Genomic DNA, 23,881 nt, shown 5'->3' with positions numbered 1-23,881 from the left:
TATATTAATCCAACTGAATAATACAACAATCTAGGGCTCTCGTACCAAGGATAATGGCCCTCAAATATCCACTAGTACAAGAATACAAAACTGGGGCTTGGTGTCAGTCCATCGACAACCAATCTACCCTCAACAAGATACTATGATTGTATAGCTCCTCACAGCTTCCTTGGTCGTACCTTTGAACCTGCTCGGCCCTTCGGCTCTAGATCTGCAGCAATGCCTTTGTCAACGATCCAAGTCCATCTAGCCATTGAACCTCTCCTATCCAATCTGCTCACTAGTTGTGCCTCAGTCCATGAAGGGCACAACACATTGAGACTCTTGGTGAGTTGTTTACAACTCTGTTTGTGAACTCACAACTGCCCACTGCTACTCATCTACTCAGGGACTTCATCCCACTGTAGTCTTTTTGCGTTGCTCCAATGAAGACTAATTTAGGGCACAGAGGGCTACCACCTATCACTGCAAGATGTCCATCTCCCGCTATGAACACGGGCTAGGAGGATTCCCATCTTCCACTATAACTGTCCTTCTCCACATGACAAGTCTAGGGCTACAGAAACTGCTCCTAGTTGATCAGACCCTTGAGCTCAACACCTACCAGTCTAGCAACTGCCCCAAGTCCATGAAGATGGTGCACACCAGGCTCCAACTTGGCCACCATCACGCCGCCCTCCAGCAAACCATAAATGCCTAATCCATTGTCCACACTTGGTCCACTCTCACACTGCCCTCCAACAGACCATGAGTGACCAATACTTGTTGTAGCATCTGCTCTTGGTTAGGGTATCCAACACCTATGAAGCCCTTCCACTTGGCTGCCAACAAACTTCTTCAAATTGTCCTCTTCTAGGACACCCGTCCAACTAGCATCCAACCATCTCAGAAGATGACATCTGCAATTGCCTGTTGTTGCCACCTTGCCTTGGGATCTGTGCACTTCAAGTCTGGTTAGGGCACCCTTAACAACCCTCAACCCTTGCTCAAAACTCTGTGTATCCTTCTCCCATTGGGTTGCTCTTACTTGTTGTTTATTCTATGCTCCTTGACCATTGTTTTGGCCCTTGTAAGATCCACACAAGGCACCCTACAGGTGGTTGTCCCTAATAGCAAGACAAACTGGCCTCAAAACCAAGGGAGAAGGCCCTGTTTGAGCTGCGACCTCCTAAGATGATTGCGGTTGGGTTGGAGGAGCCTTCTTAGCCCTCTCCTTCCTCTAAACAACTCTCCACACGCTGTTGTAGCTTCAACTACCCCTGCGACCCAAACATAACACCAAAACATGCACCAGACAGTTCCAATACTCACCTCTGTGACAACGGCTCCAAGTCTGCAAGAACAACACACCAAAACTAGTGACAAGGCACACCAAACAGGTCTCCCAAGCCTCCTCAAGTCTGCGAATTCCTCCACAAGGTAACTCACACCAAATTTCAAAGATAACCTTCCAAAACTTGTGCTCTTGTCCTTGCATCCTTGCTACCCTAACTCGCTGTCCAAATCAGAGCTTTTCTTTGATGTCGATACACTTATTATTTGAATTATGCCTCACACTTGACCTATATTTATATGCATCAAGTGGCTCCAACGAATATGCAAGGTGGGCTTGTACAACTATCCAAAAACACAAGCCTACATGACTTGTCACCCACAAACCCACTAACAACTTCAAAAATTAATATCTCTCTTTAGACAACTTGGATTTCGATGATTCTCGATGCGTTGGATTCGTCTCGTCATCCTCTATCATCTCCATCCATCACATGTCCAAAACGTTTCATGGTTTTGGCCCAAACATCGATGGGTGCAAAACCCCAAGCTTGGGTTTCAAGCCCACAAAGTGCTTTTGTGGCGCTCTAACTTCCAATCCCCAAACCCTAGGGCTTGGAGTACCTCCCAAGCTATCAAAAATCAACATAATTTGCATTTCTATGCCCTGTAATCTATTACATGAATTTGCCTATGAAGTTATCCTAAATTCTAATCGTCTAACCTACATATATCATTTCCAACTAGCTTATATAGAGGGCTAGTCGATATATTTCATGTCTAGTTGTACAAATGTTGGATTTTTGTTTTCTATTGCCTTGAAATATGTTATAGAGATCCAGCTAGAGTGTCTAGTGCTAAAATATACACTGTATGCTTACAAACTCTCCCAAGATTTGTACTTCCCATAATTGTGTACCCTTCTCTTGAGCTTTGCAAAGTGTGGATGTTTGATGGTATAAGTTTGGTTTTACAACTCATATCATAAGGTAACTTGACACACCTTGATTTCAAAATTGGCATTTTTGCACCCATACCCATTTGCATACTTGCAACTAAAAATCTTGACTATTTACCCTAGTGATGATGTCTTCTCCTGTCAAGGAAAAGAGTCAACCTTCTAAGGCCTTGTTCAGGTTCCATTTGTGTTTTTATAGGAGTGGCAGTCCTCTTCTCATTTATAATGAAAAATAATGATTATATAAATAATGATTTATTATATAAATAATAATGAAAAATAATGATTAACAAGTATAATTAATTATGAAAGGGCATGTCCCAAAAGACTTGACTCCCATGATGCTTTAATAATATTGAACTCTTCTTGCAACATGTTCTGATTCATAGAATCTCTAAACATTTTGGGCCCTTGTAATTCATCGACAACTTTTATAGTCTTGAGGAATTTTTTCTCCTATTGTCGTCGATACTTGAACATTCAAAAATAATATCTTCTAGCATTTTAATCCTTGCTGCTTTGATCTGCTTGATTCTCTTCGCTAATGGAAGGCCTTGTTGGTTCTTTTGGAAATCACTAAGAGTATTGGTTTTACTAATAAAAGTCATTAAATAATTTTCAACGAATTGTTAATCACTCCAAATATTTATTCAAGTATTGAAAAAATGAAGCAACAAATTTTGTAAGTATAAATAAATTTCCATTGCTTCCTCACTTATTCTTAGTCGATTATTAATATTTATTGTGACATTGGATCTGCCACCATTTAATAATTTTTTTGTTTTCTTAACTTTTTGGGTTGTATTGGGGGTGATTGCTGCTGTAGCTTCTGGTGTTTGAATAACTAAAGGGGGCATAAATAGAGGTTTAGGAATAAGAGCCTATCCAACTCACTTATCTTTCCTTTTGACCTCATATTTTCAACCTCTTCCTCAGTGAAGGTAGAAGTCCCGTGGATGTGGTCCAATGGTTAGGTGGGGAGGTTTGTTCCCCATAGGTCTCGTGGTCCAATCCTGGGCAAGACCATGTATGCCTGAGAGCTACAACTCCAAGCTAGCTCTAGGCATGGTTTCTTCAGTTGAAAAAAAAAGAAGAGAAACCAACTTTAATATGGAAACGACGAAGGCACCTTGATATTATTTAGATGAAGAGTTTGAAACCCACAATATGTCAGATTTGTCTTCCCTTTCCACCTAATTTTGCCAATGGTTCTTAGCTTAAGTGGTTGGGATTGTGGCTTGCCACCCCATCCACCTAGGTTCAGGTCTCTTGAGGCATGTTGTAGCCTGTATTGATTAGGCTCAAGGAGTAGGCGGCCCTAAGGAGTTTTCACTTCGTCCGTGGTCAATACAAGATGTCTCGACTCTTGCTTAGTCATTGTGTCTTTCCTGTTAAAAAAAAAGAAAGCAGATTGAGCAAGTGCATCCCTTGTAGTCATGTGTAATTTCACGAGTTCAATAGGTCCGACTCCTGAGACGCCAACTTTTGACTTCCACAGTTTAGTAATTTTCTTGATTTTGACATGCACCTTTTCAAACTATAATTTTCTACCAATCTTATCATAAGGGGTGTTATGCATGGTTAATGACAATTCTTCAAAAATGATTGGCTCTTCAACAACCAACTCCTTGACTAACTTCTGACTCTCAACTAATTGTGATGCTACCCAGTTTGAGATGGTGGCACTGTCCACATCCATATCTGCAAATCCTTCTTCTTGCTATGAGCCTCTTTTACTTGAACTCTTCCTTTCGGAAGAAATAACAAAATGGGACATTTCCAAGATGACACAAGTGGGTGGTTCTTCACCATCATCTCCACCTGATTGTCTGTCATTACTCTATCCTTGGATTGAAATGTTTTCATGTCTTTTGTGGGCCAAGGAGGAACTTCGATGGGTCTGTGGGGTTGAAGAGAGTTGTGCCTTAATAGGGTTTTTCCCTCTTTGTTTGTTTGTTTCTTTAGAATCAGTACTCACTTCCATTACTACAACATCTCCATGTTGGGCAATGGGTAGTTGTCTTTGATGAAGGCTACATTTAGTTTTTCGAAATCCACACACAAGTGGATTTGTCCTAACTTCTTTTTCACTACCATGAGGTTTGAAAGCCGAGTGGTATGTCTAGATGGAGCAATGGTTCTCACACTCAACATCTTCTCAAGTTCTTGTTTAACAATGAGCTTTGTATTGATCTGCCTAACCTTTTGCCTGACAGGCTTGACACCCTTGACTAAAGGGACCGTGTGTTATATGACATCATCTTTATATGCTTTCATTTCATCATATGACCAAGCAAACACATCCTTAAAATCCATCACTAATTTCTTAATCTTACTCTTTTCTTCATGAGTGATGCAGTGTTGTTAACATTGCGATAATATCGTGATATTATTGCTTTATTGCGATTTTTTCTCGAAGCCGATATTATCGCGAGTAATACTCGCATATTTTTTTTATATGCGATTTTTTTTTCGAAAAAATCGCGATTTTTTCCCAATTTATCGCCGAGGGTCGGGGCAGCTCGGTTTTATAAGGCAAAAGTTGATTTTTTCATTTCATTTGCACAGTTAGGCGTGCAGAGGGCAGTGGAGTGTTGGAGAGGGCTTGGAGATTTTGCTTGGAGAGGATTGGAGCTATTTCAAGTGCGTGGAGGAGAAAATCAAGAGGAGGAGACCGATTATCTCCATAGAAATGGTATGGGCACCAATTTTTTTTTGTTTTCATTGTTTGAAACTTTGTTTATGTTTTTTTTTCATTTTTTTTGGTTGGATAACTTGGGTTTGGAATGGGGTTTATGATATTTGCCCAATGTAATTTTTTTTTAGTTTTTTTGTTGGGTTTGGAATGGGGTTTTTGATGTATTGTTTTTTTTAGTTTTTTTGGTTGGGTTTGGAATGGGTTCTTAAAAGTTAAAATGTATGTAATTTTATTTAGTTTTTGTACAATGTAAAAATTAAAATACTAAATTGTAAGTTTGTAACTTGTAAATACTAAATTGTAATCCTTATTTTCCCATAGGTTCACAACTTCACGAAACACCATTCAAGTTTTCAACTTCAAAGTTCAAAAAAAAACATGCCAAGGAAATTGGATCCTTTCTGGGAATTTGGCGAACTAAAGCTCTGAATGATAGACTAAACTTGACTTGCAATGAAGACTAAACCACACCACTATAGATCAACAAAAATCATTCCATGACTACCTGTACAATCAACACAATCCTGGATGACTTGCACAAATACAAATCCTGATCCAAAGAGCTATGAAATCATTGGAAGCTTTAGACTAGAATAGAGAGGCCAAAGAAGAAATGAAGAGGCAACTAAAAAAGTCAGCTGAAGCAAGTGGCACTGGTTTTACTGCAGCATCAACCAATTCGGTAGCTGCCACATCATTTTTTGTTCCTCGAACCACACCTGGTTCACAGCCATCTATTAGTTCAATGCTAAAAAGAACTGAGAAAGAACAAAGTGACAAGTTGCTGGCAAAATTTCTCCTCTGGAGTGATATTCCTTTCAGCATTGTAAGGAATAATCCATTTTTCCAACCTGCTATTGATGCTATTGCAAGTGTTGGCCCAGGGTATAAAATCCCTTCTTATCATGATTTCAGAGGCTGGATTCTTCAAAATGAAAAGCTTGACTGCACCCAAAGATTGGAGGATTTTAGGGCATCATGGGCATAAACAGGATGCACTATTATGTCAGATGGTTGGACTGACCAAAAGGGGAGAACCCTTATAAACTTCTTGGTTAGTTATCCCAAGGGGACTATGTTTATAAAATTTGTTGATGCATTTGCACAAATCAAATATGCAAGAACTTTATGTGATTTGCTAGATGTGTTTATTTTGGAGGTGGGTGCAGAAAATGTTGTCCAAACCATAACGGACAATGCTGAAAATTATGTTGTTGCTGGCAGGATGCTTATGGACAGGCATCCTAGTTTATTTTGGACACTTTGTGCTGCACACTGTATTGATTTGATGTTGGAGGACATAGGGAAAATTCCCTTTATCAAAGATATTGTTGATTCATCCAAATGCATTACAAAATTTATATATAACCATACATCTGTGCTTAGCTTGATGAGAAGATTCACCAACAACAAAGAGTTGGTGTGCCCGGCCAATACATGGTTTGCCACCAATTTCATATCTCTTCAATCCCTCTTGAATTCTATGTGGGATGTGAAGAGAATGTTTCTTTCAGAGGAGTGGCGTGCTTTGCCAATGAGCCGCAAACCAGAGGGAGAGGCCGTATGCAGACTAGTTTCATACTAGGAAGACTTCTAGGCGGGAGTGCAGGAGGTGTGCGCCGTTACTGAACCTTTGGTAAAGGTTCTTTTGTTGGTTGATGGTGAGAAGCCCACAATGGGCTATTTGTATGAGGTCATGGACAGGGCCACATAAGCCATTCGGGCCTACTATGATGATAAGGGAGGTGATGGGTTTCAGAGACAACTCCTCCTATGGGGAGTGATTGATGAGCGATGGAACAACACACTCCATCGTTCCATTCACGCTGCTGGGCTTTTCCTGAACCCCGCATTTTCTTATGCATGTGGGTTTGTATTTGATGCTGAGATCATGGATGGATTCTTATCCTGTGTCTAGAAGATGGTGCGATCTCCAGCAGAACGTATAGAGATCTCTAAAGAAATTGAGACATATAGTATGGCAGGTGGCACATTTGGCTTTGAGATGGCTGTCATTGATAGGACGATTAAAATGCCAGGTATTTTTTAGTTTGTAACTTTGTTTCAAATTTCATTGTCTCTTCAAATTCCATTTTTTTCTTATGTTTATTTAAAATTTTATTTGTAATTTTGTAGTAGATGCATGGTGGAGAATGTATGGTGGCAGGGTATGCCTTTTGCAAAAGCTTGCCATTCGCATCCTCAGCCAAACATGTAGCTCCTCAGGTTGTGAGCGCAACTGGAGTGTATTTGAAAAAATACACAACAAGAAGCGGAACAGGTTAACACTTTAACATTTAAAATATTGCAAATTTCCAAATAAATTTTTGAATTCATTAAACGATATATATTATATATATAATTTTTAATTATTAATTATTATTTCATGATCTTTGTACAGGTTGGAGTCCCAGCGACTTAATGACATGGTCTACGTCTACTACAATCTTCAATTGTGGGTGAGGCAACTTGAGAGGACGCCTAATGTGGAGGCTATCTCATTGGATGGGATTGACACCACTGCTGCATGGAGGGTTGAGGGCGAGAGGCCTCTCATGGAGTCTGCTGATGATTGGTTAGTGCAGGATGTAGTGGAGGGGGGGGGAGGAGGAACAGGAGGAGGAGGTGACACCACCTACCCGGGCTACCCCTGCCACCAGTAGAGGAGTGATTTACCTCCTATAGCTCATACTTCTAGTTTTTCAGCTTCTAGAGCACATCAGACTCCACTACCAACTCCACCAGCACCAACATCCACATCTAGAGGGAAGGGAATGTTGTGGCATTTTTCGCAAGAGGGGCAGAGGAAATCAATAGGATTAGACTTTAGTTATTTTCTTCATTTTATTGTATATGACATTATGACATTATGACATGATGAGATACATTATTATATTTTTTGTTGATATTTTGAGGCTGAGTTGGGACTCAGGAGTCAGGACTTACTATTCAGGACATGATTCAATGTTATGTGTGATTTTAGCACTAGAAATGATATTAAACATCTTATATATTAGTTCTTTTATCATATTTATGTGTCAATGTATTTATTTTATGCTGTAGATGGTTTAGATATTAAAAAATGAAAAAAATGAATATTTTTGTACCAAACGATTTTTTCCCGATTATTTCTGATTATTTACTGATAATTACGATTTTTCCGATTTTTTTCGAGTGCCGATAATATCTCGATGACGATTAATGCAACATTGGAGTGATGTGACTACCAGTCAACCTTAGTCCCTATGTTGATCTCTTCATATTCTTCTAGGCTGATCGAGTTAGTTCATCCTTTGAAAGCATCATCTCGGTTGAAAGATGCTTCTAAAGGTATTAAACCTGAGGGAATTTTATTAGAGGGTAAAAGTTCTACAAAATGTTCTTCCCTCAAATAAGGCTCATCTCCCTCGAATTCATCAGTGCCCTTGAGAAATCTGACAATTTGATCGTCATCGTTAAAAACTTGCTAGTTCTCAACATTGTCTGGAATTGAGGGGTTGTAAAGTATCTCAATTCTACCACTTATATCTAAGGGGTTGTAAAGTATCTCAATTCTACCACTTATATCTAATTATGGGCATGGTTGCATAATTGATGTAGACACAACTAATGAATTGGCAATAACATTCATAGACCTTGGTACCGCTTCTATCCCAAAGGCATCAAAGACATCTGTGACCCCCATGACTGCTTGTTTTTATACTTTCTAAGCCTTTTGTTCTTATAGACATGTAAGCCTTTGATTTGACACACCACTAGTTTTGAATCACCCGTAACCTTTAAGGATGATATGCACATATCCCTAGTAGTGGATAATTCTGAGTAAAGCTTCATACTCCTCCACATTATTAGTTGCATCAAACTCCAACCTATCCAAGAAATGGATGACTTCTTTGTCAGGAAATGTGAACACAATTTCAGTTCCATTCCCATATTTTGAGGATGCACCATCAAAACTCACTCCCCATAACCCCTTCACTTCTTTTGGTTGAAGAATTTCAGCGGCCATGACCATGTAAGATCCCATACTTTCTTCTATGATCTTAAATTGATCGTTAGGGTTTCTAGGTTGCTCTACACTGTTCATTGTATAGGATTCCTTGTATAACCTAACGGACTCACCCTCAGGGGTAGGTAGCGTGATTTAAGATAGATCCATTTGAATTGCACCACCTACATCTACCATCCACTTTCATGATAACAACATTCCCAAAGCCAGAGGCACATCCAACACGACTATGTCCATACTCAAGAATACATTAGGATGCGAGGTGAACTTGCAAATCCTTAATCAACTCGATGGATGGGATCTCACGAGAGTCAAAAGCATAGATATTCTTGTAAGGTCGTAAAGTTCTAAGTCCCATCTTCTTAGCCACTTGTAAGCTCATGACATTTATTGTAGCCCTTGAATCCATCATGCAATTGTGAAGGATCCAGTTAGTTATGGTTAATGACACTAGGAATGGCTCGTTTAAGGGATTGTTGCTAGGTTTAACATGGCGGATGTGCGAAACATAGGGGGATCCCCACTCTGATTCATACAAATAGTGTTACTCCGAATCACTTCCTTGACTCTTGGCTCTTCAAAACCTAAGTCCTGCCTTATTTGACTTCTAATGGTAGGGATCTTGACAACTTCATCAAAGGGATAGGAACTTTAGCATTATTTTCCCATCCAAAGAGATCTACATCTGATTTTGTGGACTCTGAAAACTTGGGAGGGTACACTATTGTTTTAGACGAAGAGGATGTTTGACTGGATGATTGACTAGGAGTTTGAGCTAGGTTTGGGTTCATATAGGATGTTTCTTTGGATTTGCGTTGATAAGTTTTCTCTTTAAAATGCTTGACATACTTTTTTTAAGTTGATAATTGGAAGGGATCCTATCAAACAACCTGCTGCTTTTTAGCAGCGCTGCTAAGGCCCTGGCAGCCTCACTAAGATGGGCACATGCAAGGCACGGACCCACTGTCACCTTGGCTCGAACCCCTACTATTTAGGCCCAACACCTCCTAAACAACCAAGGGAAGAGTCCCTAAATATTTCCCCGAAACTCTTGTTTATGTCCAGTGCCTTGTATGAAGTCAATGGGATGGAGGTGTTCTTGAATTGTCTGCTGTCCTGCATAAAAAATAATGCTAAAAGCAGAGCAGATTTCAATAGTAGGTATTAGTAACCAAAATATTTCAAAGATATAGCATATAACCTATGGATTTTGGTCTACTGAAATTACCCTAACCAAAGTGTGATTGTTTCTTGGTTTGGAGGTTTGGTTAAGGATTTATGAGTTAAAATAACTTGCTGTCCTGTATGACAGTCTGTAAAACCTGCATAAAAGCATGCATTTGTGTGACAAGTATGGCCTTAGAGCACACATATGAGGAGGACAAATTGATATTTTGAGCATTATTTTTTCTTTTATGAGGTGTTGTTCGGGGTCTTGAGACGTATCCACTCTTGTATCATGGATATTGCAAGTATTGTTGCCTTATTTCTGATTATCTAGGGCTTGTAAGAGATAAATACACTATTTTATGTCTTTAGGGATTTTAGTGGACGAGGAAGTGCTAGATCTCTCATATAAGTAAGAGGAGCATTTCTCACTTGTAAGACATAGCTACTTGTGGAGTCATATCACTAGATGTCTACTTTTCTCTTATTCTAAAAGGCTATGGAGGGATGACCAGAGTGATGTCTTCTGGAGATAGTACTAAGTGGATGATCTGCAAAATTTCTATGGTTGTTCAAACTTCATAGCTAGGGTTTGCTAAATGATTTTAATACTTTTCCTTTATTCTAAAAGGTTATGGAAGGATGACTGCAGTGATGTCTTATGGAGATAGTTTTAGTGGATGATTTTGCAAAATTTCTATGGATGTTCATGGCTAGGGTTTGATAAATGATTTTAATTTTATGAGTGGTGGTCAGCCCTAGATATCACCCTAGATCTTCTTACTTTCTCCCAAGGGAGTCTTTAGTTGACCCCATATGCTTCAAAAATGAGTAGGGACTGGTCTTTCTCCCAATTGTCAATCAGAAAATCCAACATTTTATCTTTTATTTTCTATTTTAGGATTAACTTAGGATTTATAACAGCTAGATATTCATTTTCAACAATAGAATAGCTAGACATGTAGAGTTATTGAGCATTTGTATGGTTAAAAAAAATGATATTATCATCATATTATGCATTTCTGATTAGCCTTGTTAGGGCTGGACTTCTTGCATTTTATGGCTGTTATATGCCACTTAATTTTCAGATTAGTGTGCTAGTTAAACCCCAGTTTAATTCTTATTCTCAGGAGTCAACCCTAGTTTTCATTGGCAATTGTTCAAGGATTGTTTTATTTGCTGTTATGATTACTTTTTTTTATTGCTGAAATATATCATCTTTGGTGCAAGTTTTGCAAGAATGATAATTTTGTTTTCTTTTGTAGTGATTGGGGTTCCCTCTTTGACTAATATTGACTTGTTAAACATTATAAATTGTCTTAGAAATTTCATATGCTAAAATCTGGAAATTGCTCTAATGATACCACTTTCATTTGCTGCTATAAATACATTTTGTTAATTGCTGAAATATATCATCTTTTGTGCAAGTTTTGCAACAACCATAGTTTTTTTTTCTTTTGTAGTGATTGGGGTTCCCTCTTTGACTAATATTGACTTGTTAAACATTATAAATTGGCTTAGAAATTTCATATGCTAAAATCTGGAAATTGCTCTAATTAAACCCCCTTGTCTTAATTTTGAATGCTACATTCTACTGGTGGTGTCATGAGTAGTTAATATAATAGAGTCCCTAGACTTGATTTCCTCCTGTCTTAGGAATCCTTGTTTAAGCCTTGAAACATTTGGGGCAAGGATACTTTGTTCACGGCATGTTGTATGTATTCAAAGGAGATCTCTTTCCATGAGAAAGCGCCATGTGGCATGGTTAACATGGTCCAAGCCTATAAACAATGATCAAATGCCTACTCAGAGAAATTAAAAAAATATCAAGTGGCAAGTTGACATGTGTAATGGTGAATGTGGACCCAAGTCAAAATTAGACCTATAAGCCTATAAAAGACGGTGAAAGAATCATCTTCGCTCATGAAGCGGAACATTAGGGTTCGTGGGCTCTAATAGAGCTGCGATAGAGTTTGAAAGGTGTAGAAATTTGTGAAATGCTTTGATAACATGCAAAAAATTATGAAAATATGGAAAATAATGCAAAACAGATATTTCACCTCTTAAGAAGAGGTTTCTTGGATCTTAACCTTGTGAATTTTCATCCTTAGATATGCTATGAAAAAACAACGACAAAAGTGGATAATATTTCAATCCTCAACAATGCCAAACATCTAGGCAATCCAAGAGAAAAGATACCAGTGTTTTGATAAATTTCAATCCTCTAGCGCAATCTTATCATGCATAACCTAGATATGAAAACTCCTATTTACTCTAGGGCAATCTTATCATACTTAACCTAGATCTGAAAACTCCTATTTACCTAGGGCAATCTTATCATGCATAACCCAAATATGAAAACTCCTATTTACAATAATAAATACATTGGTAAAACAACCCTTATTTTCTTCCATTACATTGTTAAATCACCTGGAAGGCATATTTTATTGGAAATTACAACCCATGAAGAATGTAGATGTTTGAAAATCAATTTTGCAATTTATAGAAGTATTGAACAATTGAGAACTTCAGTGATATGCATAAGATCAAGCTGTTGTGCATAGTCTTATCAAATGGCTAGTACAATCCACTAGATTTCCAAAACCCTAACTAGTGATAACAATAAAAAACCGTAGCTCAACCAAGGAGATCCAACATGAATCACCTATGAGCTACTTCTTCAAAGCAAGACGCTGTCTCCTCTTCTTCACGAAACATAAGTTGTGGTTTCATCTCAAAACCCTAATCTCGAAATCTCCGAAGGGTTAAAACCCTAACCCTAGAATTCAAGATGATCCAAGAAGATCAAGAATCCCAAGCGACTCTATAAGAGAGAGAAAGAGAGAGAGAGAGAGAGAGAGAGTATAAATGAAGATATAAGAGAGAGAGGATGACTAGTGCGCTCATCCAAATCATCTCTCCACATAAGAGTGAGGAGGAATGATGGGTGTGGCATGAGTGAGTGAAGGACTCTCTCCTTTTCCTATATATATGAGAGGTAAGGGAGTCCAACAATACAATGTGGGCCAAATCCCTTTCAAGCAACCTACAATAATCACATGTATGTCCACACAAGTGAAGTGATTCACTCTAAGGGTACAAATGTAAAGCTCCAAGGTGATCTCATACACAATGAGGGCTTTGAGATGACGTAGCTACACAAGGTGTGCCCATGCTCCTCTGCCCCAAGCCCACATGAATTCCGTTGGCCCTTCTAAACCATTCACTCTTCTTGGTCCACTCCCCTTGCATGAACTTTGTTGCAACCTAAGGCATCTCGGAGGTAACTCTAAGCTTCCATATAGGAATCCAAGCTATCTCATGCTATTTGATGCCCTCTAAGATGTACAACACTTCTCCAACTAAATAGGGCATTCTCAAAGAAACTGAACCTTCCCACGTGGCCATCATAAAGGGTGTCTCCCAAGCTATCAAGAGAACTCCAATGCTTTAGGGTATAATACCAAGCAAGCACATAGTTGATGCCAAGAAACTACTAAGCTAGTTGTCTCCATTATGCAAATCCACCACGAACCATCTCTCATTTGCAATACATCTTGAACCATCTGGGGGATAAATATACACCATGTACCTCAAAACTCATTAAACACCCCCAAACATGGTGTAAACACTTTTAGAGTAACATGAAAGCTAACAAAATGCATTATTCATCCATGAATAAGGCCTAGGGGATACACCCTTAGTGGAATGACAACATTTATGGATTAAAATATCATTTTCCCTTTTTAAATGCTAAAAGGGACCAAAATCTTGGTTTAAAAGATTAATTTTTTAGAGGCATGGTTGGAAGTGTGGGAGATCCCTTCCAACCTTAAATGAATATCTTTGGGAGGAAGAAGTTAAGGGGCATTTCAATGTGAGGTATAATCCAAGGGTAGGTTGTTTCCCATAAGTAAATGTTAAGGTTGAGGTGAAACCCTCACATTATTTGCTATAATCATTGTGTTTAGTGAAGGATATTTGGTGTTGCACTTTCTAGGTTAGGTCTTTCACTTTATTTTTTAATGCTTCCCTAAGTAGGGTTTGAAGGTTAAGTGTGGCACATTTAGGCCACTTGATAATGTGGTGAAATCAAACTTGAAGAATGATGTATTATTGGTTGTTCATTAATAAGAACACTATCCTACTTTTCCTACTTCATTTATGGGTTCATATGTGGCCTTCCCTTTAATTGATCATGATTGCACTCTGTTACACAATTGATTTTGTACTTGTTGTCAGCAACATCTTTGGAAGTGCCCTCCAGTGGCTCAGCTACCCCTTGCAAGAACGTTACGCATCTTGAGGCCATCTCCAATCCTCCAAATAGGAAACCAAGTTGCCACATGTCAACTAGGGCTTGAAGCCCTCCTCTAGGATGCACAAATCTCCACATCCCCTAAACAAAGTGGTTGCTCAATGAGGTCCCAATGAAGGGCATCCTCTAAACTATGAAGAGATGTCTAATGGCCAAGGGAAGAACACTAAGTCTGTAATCAACTAAGTTCAAGAATTCATTGAGCAAGCCGTGTCAATTATCCGTCATGGACCATTTCTTATACTACATCCCATCTTTGACCATACACTATGCACCCTAAATCTCATGGAGTGTCCCCAAACATGGTGTAAATACTTTTGAAGTAACTTGAAAATCTAACACAAAAGACTCTTTCCTCCCTTTTTATAGAATAGGTGAGGGAGGTCAACAATAGTAAGGTGGACCACGTCCAAAAGAAACCTCACGTGTTAATAAAATTTTAAGTGTGCCTTTTGTTGTCGCGCAAACTGGCACGACAACGCTCAGACCGGGGGCTGTCACTCTGATCCCCGGTCTCTTCGTTTAAGCCTGTCTCCCACGGCTAAGGGGGGTAGACCCTGAGGAAAGATGAAGGCCAACTGCCAGACAGTTGGGCCAGGAGACGAAAAGCACTAAAATGACTTGACGAATTGAGCAGACCAGTGCCTTGTGGAGTCAATATTTAAATGATTACTTTTTAAATGATAAAGAAACATGGACATGAACAGTAATCATCTATCATTAACTAAATCACAATGCTCAAAATGATATCCAGCAACCGAAAGTTTGAAAAGATGAATGCTTTTAATCACGAGAATCATAAACCATTAACCAGATATCAATTTCACGTCTCGGCTTTAAAATTCAGCATGAAAGATATAACAGGAAAACAACTGAATCTGACAAAAATAAACTTTCCACGAAATTTTTTATTTTTTTTCGAAATTTTTTTTAAATTTTTTTTAAAAAAAAAAAAAAAAAAAAAATCCAAAAAGAAAAATATCTAAAACTAAATTTTAACCAAAATAAAACTAAAAAAAAAGAATGTATTTTTTCATTTTTTTATTATTATTTTTTATTCAAAAATCCAAAAAAATTAAAATTGAAATTTAATTAAAGCTAAATCTAAAAAAATCTAAGATCTAACTAACATTAAAAAACTAACACATGAAATAAAATTAACTAAACAAAAACTAAAATACAAAACGCATTTTCTTTTTATTTGATTTTTTATTTGATTTTTTTTTTGAATTTATATGTAATGAAACTATAAAAAAAAAAGAATTAACACCTAAAAATAAACTACGGAACGCAACTATTCAAAACTCATTAAATAAACCAAAACCCTAAATAAAAGCTATGCTAAACTACGACTAACCCTTTCTTATGAATCAAAAGAGGGCTCAAGCGAAACTCGTTTAATAATCAAACAAAAAAAATCGAAAACGAAGCTACAGCCTAAGCTAACCTACGCTACAGGACTCACCGCATTGAAGGATAAATCAAACCAAACTTTTGACAAAACCAAACCACGACCGCGGGCTACAGCGCTGGAACGACAGCTTGAATGTGACACGGCCGCAGGCAAAACAGAAAACCAAACGACGTAGTCACAATGCTAAAACACGGGAGTAGATGGAGCGTAAACCTTGACTGTATGCTATCGAGACCACGCATAAAGAAATTTATGAAAACGGCTGCAGGCCAGAGAAAAACCAAGGACGCAGAAACAGTCTCAACGTGCAAGAGAAAAGGATAATGAGTGGCAGCCAGACAGAAATCGTAAGCAGCAAAGGAATCGAGGGTTTCGCGTGATGGCTCAGGCGTGAACCAGTAAACGAAAATCACGATGACGGAATGAATTCCGACCTGGGCACTGGAACTTAAATGGAAAAACGTCTCAAGAGGAAATTCGCAGATTAAGCCACAAGACAAAAATGACGCAGCACAATAATCACGATGCTTACCAAAGGCAGTAAGACTCAGGGCGTAAAACAAAACGACTGATGCACATACAGCGGCACTAGAAATTTACTTGAAGATTCAACGCAGATGTGTGGAGAACTTACCCGGAGAATGCAGAGTAAATTCGACTTGAGATTCGACCCTCTTACTGTAACTGTCGGCGGCTGGATAGCAGTATGAATCAATTTCGAGACTTGCCTGTGTGTTCTTGAGGATTCTGGCACAATGCGTAGATCGATAGTTAAGTTGGCACGTCAATAAGAAAAATCGAACTGTGGACTTCACTTCTTTTGCAGGCTGGAGCTTCCAGCAATCACGCTTGTTTCCCTCTGCTGCAGGCTCTATAATATTTTTGCAACCTCCTCAGTTAGATTCGAAAACCCAAAAAAAAACTGCACCTGCAATGGCAAACCCAAATATCTAACAGATGTATGCAAAATTTCACAGTAAATCTTTCAAAAATTGACTAAAATCAAAATTTTCACAGCTCTAGGCAGCCAGATTTAACCATAATGACAGTAATGTTCTTGAAATATCAGAAGAAAATTCACTGTGAACTTCACTGTAAATCAGAAAAATTTCTCAATGTAAAACATGAAATAAACTTGAAATAATTGACCCAGGGCACAATCAGCTAGGCTCTGCACAGAACAGCCTGTGGGAGTCGGCTGGTTCAGCCCTGAACTTCCCCAAACGCCCACAAATAACCTTCACCTAAAAGTTTCCTGCACACCTCAAGCAAGCATTAGCAAAAAAGGGCAAGAGATGCTGCTAGATTTCAAGAGAAAATGGAGATACCTGCCATTTTCCAGAAACCCTACAGCATTCAGACCCTAGCACGTGAGCAAGCTACCTGTACTCAAAATGCTCTGAAAAAATCAGCTACTTTAACTGTTGAAAACTGAAATATGCAGAAATTTAAACACCTCACAGCAGTTCCAGAGAGTAACACCAGCCAGTTTGAACCCCAAAGTCTTTTTATTAATCAGAAATCAGTTTACAAGAGAGCTTTCAGTACAGACTCACAGATCAGATAAACTAAAAAAGACCCTAAGACCCTACATAAAGGAAATGATCCCAACGGCTAGTTTTGGGTGATCCACAAAAAATATTATTATTTTATTGCTTAGGGTTTTTGCTTTATACTTTTTATTTTTTATTATTTTTTATTTTCAAATTTTTAATTTTTTTATTTTTTTATTTTTTATTTTTTATATATGAATTTATTATTTTTATTCATTAAAAAAAAAAAAATTTAAATTTATTTTAAGACGGATCATCAAACCCAGCCGTTGGAATCATCACCTAGCACCTAGGACTTAGGACTCATGAGGGGATTTACAACATTTTCAACCCTCAAGACACATTTCATCATGATTTTTTTACAATTTTTACAATTTACATCTCAAAGGGATGAATCCACTTTAACATAGACCCTCATAGACCACCCAGATCTGCGACACAACTATAATCTAGCAGAGAAACACGCTAGGATTCTCCTAAAGTCCTAATGACGAAATGCATCCCGGCTTTGGGGTTGGGTTTGAAGGAAAACTCTGCCGATCCATGGATCGGTGAGACTAAAAACCTCCCGGGACGCAGATTGTCATTAGAAAGTTAGGTCCACCTAGGCAACTTTACATACATGACTCTGATCTGCTTAGATTATTTACATTTCAAACATGCAGACTGGGTTTACAACAAAAATGATCAAGCTGTCGATGACTGTAGGCTGGCACGGACATGTCGCTCAGGAGCTATCCTTCTCTGCCAACAGGAAGGAGGTGTACTGCATGGGTAGTTGACCAGTAGTGGTCAACATCTGGCTCTACTTGGGGACACGTTGCTGCACTGGTAGGAATGTGAGAATCCAGAATCTGCATCCATACAACACACAAATAAAAATAAGTAGCGTCCATTCCCAAATCATCATATGCATTAAGTACAGGAAAAATAAAAGCTCTTCATTTATTGACTAACTAATAACATGAAAAGTAAATCTAATCCTAAAAACAGAAATAAAATGCTGAAAGGACAAGGAGTAGGGATAGAAATACAATACAAAAGATGCCCCATGGCATCAGATATCATCTCTGAAGAACAGCTTGAGCATTTGGCCGTTCGCTGGTAGATGAAGTGGTTCACCATCCAATCTGCTCAAGTGGAATGAGTTTGGTCCAGCTATGTCTCTAATGATGTACGGTCCCAACCACAAGCTGTCAAACTTTTTATGCTTTCCTGGTTTTTCATTTTTGCGATCCCAAAGTAAAACCATATCTCCAACCTGCAAAGATCTAGATCTAGAGCATTTATCAAAGCTTTTCTTAATATTAAATTGATTTTTGCATATAGTTTCAAAAGCTGTCCGACGAGTCTCATCTAATTCCACAATCTGATCTATCCTATTCTGAACAACATCTTTATCAGTGGAAAAATTTTGGAGAAGCTGATAGGCTGGCAATTTTAGGTGCACAGGTAAGGTAACATCCAAGCCATAAACCAATTCAAAGGGAGATTTACCAGTAGATTTCTTCTTAGTAATTCTGTCTGCCCACAAAGCATACTTGATTTTGCTGTCCCAAGACTTCTTGTTATCTCCTACTATTTTCTTGATAATGGTTATGAGATTTTTATTACTTGATTCAACCAAACCATTACCCTGAGGATAGTAATTCGACGAATGAGATAAGACAATGCCATATTTGAAACAAAAAGATGTAAACTCTGAAGAACTGAAAGCCTTGGCATTGTCAGTAGTGATCTTAGCGGGGACACCAAATCTAGTAATGATATTATTCTCAATGAAATCCATAATCACCTTTTCAGTGGCATTCTTAGCAGGAATGGCTTCGACCCATTTAGTGAAATAATCAGTAGCAGTCAAAATCCAAGAGTAGCCATTGCTAGAATTTTCATGGAACTTCCCTATGAAGTCCAGACCCCAATGCTGAAAAGGTGCCTCTACAATAACAGGTTGTAGAGGAAGGGCAGCAAGCTTCTGTTTCCCAGTGAAAAGTTGACAGGCTTGACACGTTCTAACATACTTGTGCACATCAGAAAAAATCGAAGGCCAATAATAGCCAGCTCTCAGGATTTTGTGGGCAGTAGTTCTAGCGGCATAATGACCACCACAAAATCCTGAATGAAATTCAGAGATTAATCTTTTGGACTCAATATCGTCAACACACCTAAGCACTATGCCCTCAGGATTTCTCCATCCAAGGCCATCCTTCATAAGGCAATACTTAGTGGCCTTTAGTCTAAGAGCCCTTCTCTTATGAGCGACTAAATGGTCAGGACATGCAAGATTTGTCAAGTAGTAAACTATGTCCTTATACCATTCATGCTCAGCTAACCTTCTTAATTCTGGTGAAGAGAGATCGTCAAGGCAAAACAGACCAAGAGTCTTTTCATTACTTTCAGCTAACATTTGAGCTAAACCTTGGCCTTTGATCAGCTTAGTGGGTCTAATCTCTAAATCATACTCCTGTATCTTAGTAACCCACCTAGCACGAGTCCCTAAGCAATCAGTTTGAGTTAATATGTCTTTAACAGTAGAATGTGGGACGAAAGCGATGATCTTAGAATAACCCACATAAGTTTTAAAATGCTTAAGAGACTTGACTAGGGCATAGGCCTGCTTTTCCATGGTATTGTACTTCAATTCGGAATTTTGAAGTGCTCTACTCATGAAAGCGATAGGCTGCTCGTGACCCTCTCTATTCTTTTGAAGTAAGACACCGGCAATGGTATCCTCAGAAGCGAAAGAAAAAATCATGAAATCTTTGGAGTAATCAGGGCTAACAAGGACAGGAGCCTTCGCGATAGCAGACTTGATTTCTTGGAAAGCCCTTTTGCCCTCTTCTTGCCAGACAAATTTCACATCCTTCTTCAGAAGACTTTGAATGGGCTTAGCTATTTCCGCATAATTCGGGATAAATCTTCTAATAAAATTTATCTTTCCAAGGAAAGACTGAAGGGACTTGAGGTTATGCGGGAGAGGAATCTTTTGAATTGCTTCAACACGTTCAGGATCGACCCTGACTCCTTCCTTAGAGATGATATGACCCAGAAGTTTCCCTTCAGTTACCCCAAAGACAGATTTAGCCGGATTCAAAGAAATTCCATATTCTCTACATCTATCGAAAACTTGCCTAAGATGATCTATATGACTGATACCATCTTTAGAGAAAACAGTAAGATCATCTTGATATATTTCGATAATTTTCCCGATCAATCCTTTGAAGGCATAGTCCATGGCCCTCTGGAAAGTAGCTCCAGCGTTTGTTAACCCAAATGGCATTCTGATGTATTCAAAAGTGCCCCATGGTGTTGTGAACGTGGTCTTGTGTCGATCTTCCTTTTTAACCCAAACTTGATTATACCCAGAAAAACCGTCTAGCAATGACATCATTCCAGACCCAGTTACTCTTTGCAACAAAGTTTCCATTTTTGGCAAAGGGTAATTATCCTTCTTGCACGCTAGATTAAGGTTTCTAAAATCGACACAAAGTCTTATTGTACCATTCTTCTTCCTGACAATCACCAAATTCGAACACCATGTCGAATGCCTAGTTTGAGCGATGATTCCTGCTGCAAGCATCTTCGCAAGTTCTTTTTGGACCAGAGGGGCTAACTTAGGATTAATCTGCCTAAGTTTCTGCCGAAAAGGTTTAGCATTTTCGTCCTTTAAGGGAATAGTATGCTCCATAATATCTTCCCTGTAGCCCTTCAACTCATCATAGGAAAAAGCCAAAATATCTCGATATTCACGAAGTAAACCAATTAACTTTTTCCTTTCCTCCAGACTAGTACCTTTACCGATTTTAACCATTTTCGGACTTTCAAAAGTACCAATGTTAACTTCAAGGTACTCGCCTGGGTCCAACCTGTCTTCTTCTCTCAGCTTCGTGGCATCATGCCGATCAAAATATTGCTCTAAGGCAACTACATTTCTGGGAGTGGGATTTATGATATGTCCTTGATCTAAAGACCCATCCTCGCCAGAAACTAGCCGGAAATCCTCAAACTCGTCTAACCTATTGAGAAAACGAACGACTTGCTTTTCATCATTAAAAACTTGCCAATGCTCTGAGTTGTCTGGGACAGATGGTCTGAATATTATCTCCATTTTAATTTTATCGTTGATTAACTCATCAGACAACTGGAAAGTGCTAGCAGCTACGGCAAGTTCATCTGCCGAACTATTTAGCTCTCTAGGAATTGCTTCAAGGTTAAGGGCATCGAAATGCTCCATAGTATCCCACACAGCATTTCGATAGTTGCTTAATCTCTGATTTCTACACGTGAATTTGTTCTTAAGCTGCATGATAACCAGATCGGAATCCCCTTTTATGCTAAGTAACTTAATCTTCAAGGCTTTGGCCAATTCAAGGCCCAACAATATGGCTTCATACTCAGCGACATTGTTGGTTGCTTCAAATTCTAGACGATAGGCAAACTTGAATACGTGACCAAGGGGAGACTTAAGCACAATCCCAGCACCCTTACCATGACTAGAGAACGCACCATCGAAATACATATACCAGACTTCATCCTTAAGATCTTTAATCTCATCATCGGGAGGAATTATGAAATTGGACATGATAGCATAGTTCCCGATGTCAGATTTTTCTTTAATTATCTCGTTATGAGGCTTTTTAGGATTTTCAACATGAAATTTCCTCTCAGGCTCTCTATTTAGTCTAACGAAACCGTCACCGCCGGGAGAAGGAATCATAGCATATGACCAATTCATCTGAATGCTTCCCCCTAGATCAGAGGCCCACTTTCTAGATAACAGCATACCCCAAGCATCAGGTACATCAACAACAACAATATCCATAACCACCATGATGTCTGGGTAGACCGAAAGATGAACTTGCAAATCCTTGATTAAACCATGTACTTCGATCTTCTTAGAATCCATGGCGCATATATTATAGTAGGGTCTGGAAACTCTTAAGTTAAGCTGTTCCATAACCCTTTTAGTCATAACACAAGCAGATGCACCTGAATCCAACATGCAGTTATTCAATTTATACCCATTGACTAACAAGGTGATAAAGAAGGGTTGATGATCCTTGTTATCAGCATCTACGCTTTGCAGATAGATAGGAGCATCATGATAGTCAACCTCACGAATCTTCTGTTGAGAAGCGTTGACTTGAGGACCCTGAATTGCTTTTAGTAATTTGTCCCTTTGGGAAGGGATCTTAGCGATCTCAGAGACGGGAACCCAGATTTTAGCATTATTAAACCAACTCCCCAAATCGACATCTATTCCCGAATTTATACCAGGGTTTAAAGTTCGAGGAGGAATTTGATTCCCGCTCTGATCCTTATCCCTTCTCTGGTATGTCAAACCCTTATCTCTAGCAATTTCCAGAATTTTCTCAGGAGAAGGTTTCTCACCATATAACCTAGCCAAAATGTCATCTTCGTCTTCAAGGTTATTTATGCTAAAAGCGGATTGAGGATTCACAACATCATAGCTCCTTTCCTTAACCTCTATCCAATCATTCATGGGCAAAGGGAACTTGCTCCCTACTACGTTTATTTGCTCACCTGTCCCAAGCATTCCATTATCGAGAAGTCTTCTGATAATGGGACAAGAGGACTCTTCGTGAAAATCAGCACAAGCACGACAGTAGGGAGGAGCATCATCCACCAGATTGGTAAGCGGATTAGGGGGCCTCTGCTCACTAGTTTGACCCTTTCTTTGCCAGTTACTATTTCTGTTATTATTATTTCGAGGCTGAAAATTTTGCGGTTGCGCTCTTTCCATTTGAATTAACCTATTCTGCAAAGTGTTTATCTCCTTGTTATGATTAATTTCCATGGTTTCAATTTTCTGAAGCAATTTGAGAACAAGTTCATTTTCAGGCTCTTGGGCTGCTTTTCCCTTAGTTTCCTTCAGTTTTGTAGCAGCCCTGTCATAACCTGGGATTTCAGACTTCCCAGAAGCTGCCTTGTCCTTCTCAAGTTCTACAGCTAAGGTTTGGCAAGCTCGATAATCAGTAAGTTTAGCACGCCTTAACTCATAAGATGGCTCAGGACCAAAGGCATCAATATAAAAATCTTGGAGAGTTTTATCTGAAGGTTTATAATCTTGAGGTAGTTCTTTAATAATGCTATTAAACCTTCTATTAAATTCCTCAACAGTGTCGTCTTCTCTCTTTCTCATCAGAGTAAGAGCTCTTACAAGATGTCTTCCCTCTCTCTTATCTCCAAATTTTTCTCTAAATGCAGTAATGAGTGATTGTAGAGAGTCAAAAGTATTAGGAGGTTTTTCTGTATACCAGTCATGAGCATCACCTCCTAGAGTCAAGACAAAAAGGGTCATCCTGACATCTTCATGATCAAAATCAGGAGATCTAGCATACTTAGCCATCCATATGTTGAAATCTCGTAAATGGGAATTAACAGTAATGGCATTATCTCCATGAAAGCTAGGCAATTTGTCTATCCCAACAGATGGAATATCATTGGGGGCTCCAGGAATGTTAGAAAAAT

The 23,881-nt window shown here is 38.7% G+C and overlaps 2 protein-coding genes across 14 annotated transcripts in view; both read left to right on the top strand.

Moving 5' to 3' along the window:
• The window catches only part of LOC149218446 (NAC domain-containing protein 54-like), a 288,196-nt gene that overhangs the window by 8,474 nt on the left and 255,841 nt on the right, over positions 1 to 23,881 (top strand). The gene's annotated exons all lie outside the window — the stretch shown is intronic.
• Positions 5,493 to 7,878, top strand: LOC149218447 (uncharacterized). The gene is made up of 3 exons (XM_089384046.1): positions 5,493 to 6,967; positions 7,065 to 7,209; positions 7,330 to 7,878. Exons 1-3 carry the CDS (start codon positions 6,850 to 6,852, stop codon positions 7,589 to 7,591), a joined length of 525 nt encoding a protein of 174 aa, XP_089240172.1. The 5' UTR covers positions 5,493 to 6,849; the 3' UTR covers positions 7,592 to 7,878.

This window comes from Pinus tabuliformis, chromosome Q (assembly GCF_031772625.1).
Source record: "Pinus tabuliformis cultivar Carrire ecotype Pingquan chromosome Q, CPIR1, whole genome shotgun sequence".
Lineage (NCBI taxonomy): Eukaryota > Viridiplantae > Streptophyta > Pinopsida > Pinales > Pinaceae > Pinus > Pinus tabuliformis.
The sequence above is the reverse complement of the archived record's forward strand: the minus strand, read 5'-3'. Positions and strand labels throughout refer to the sequence as shown.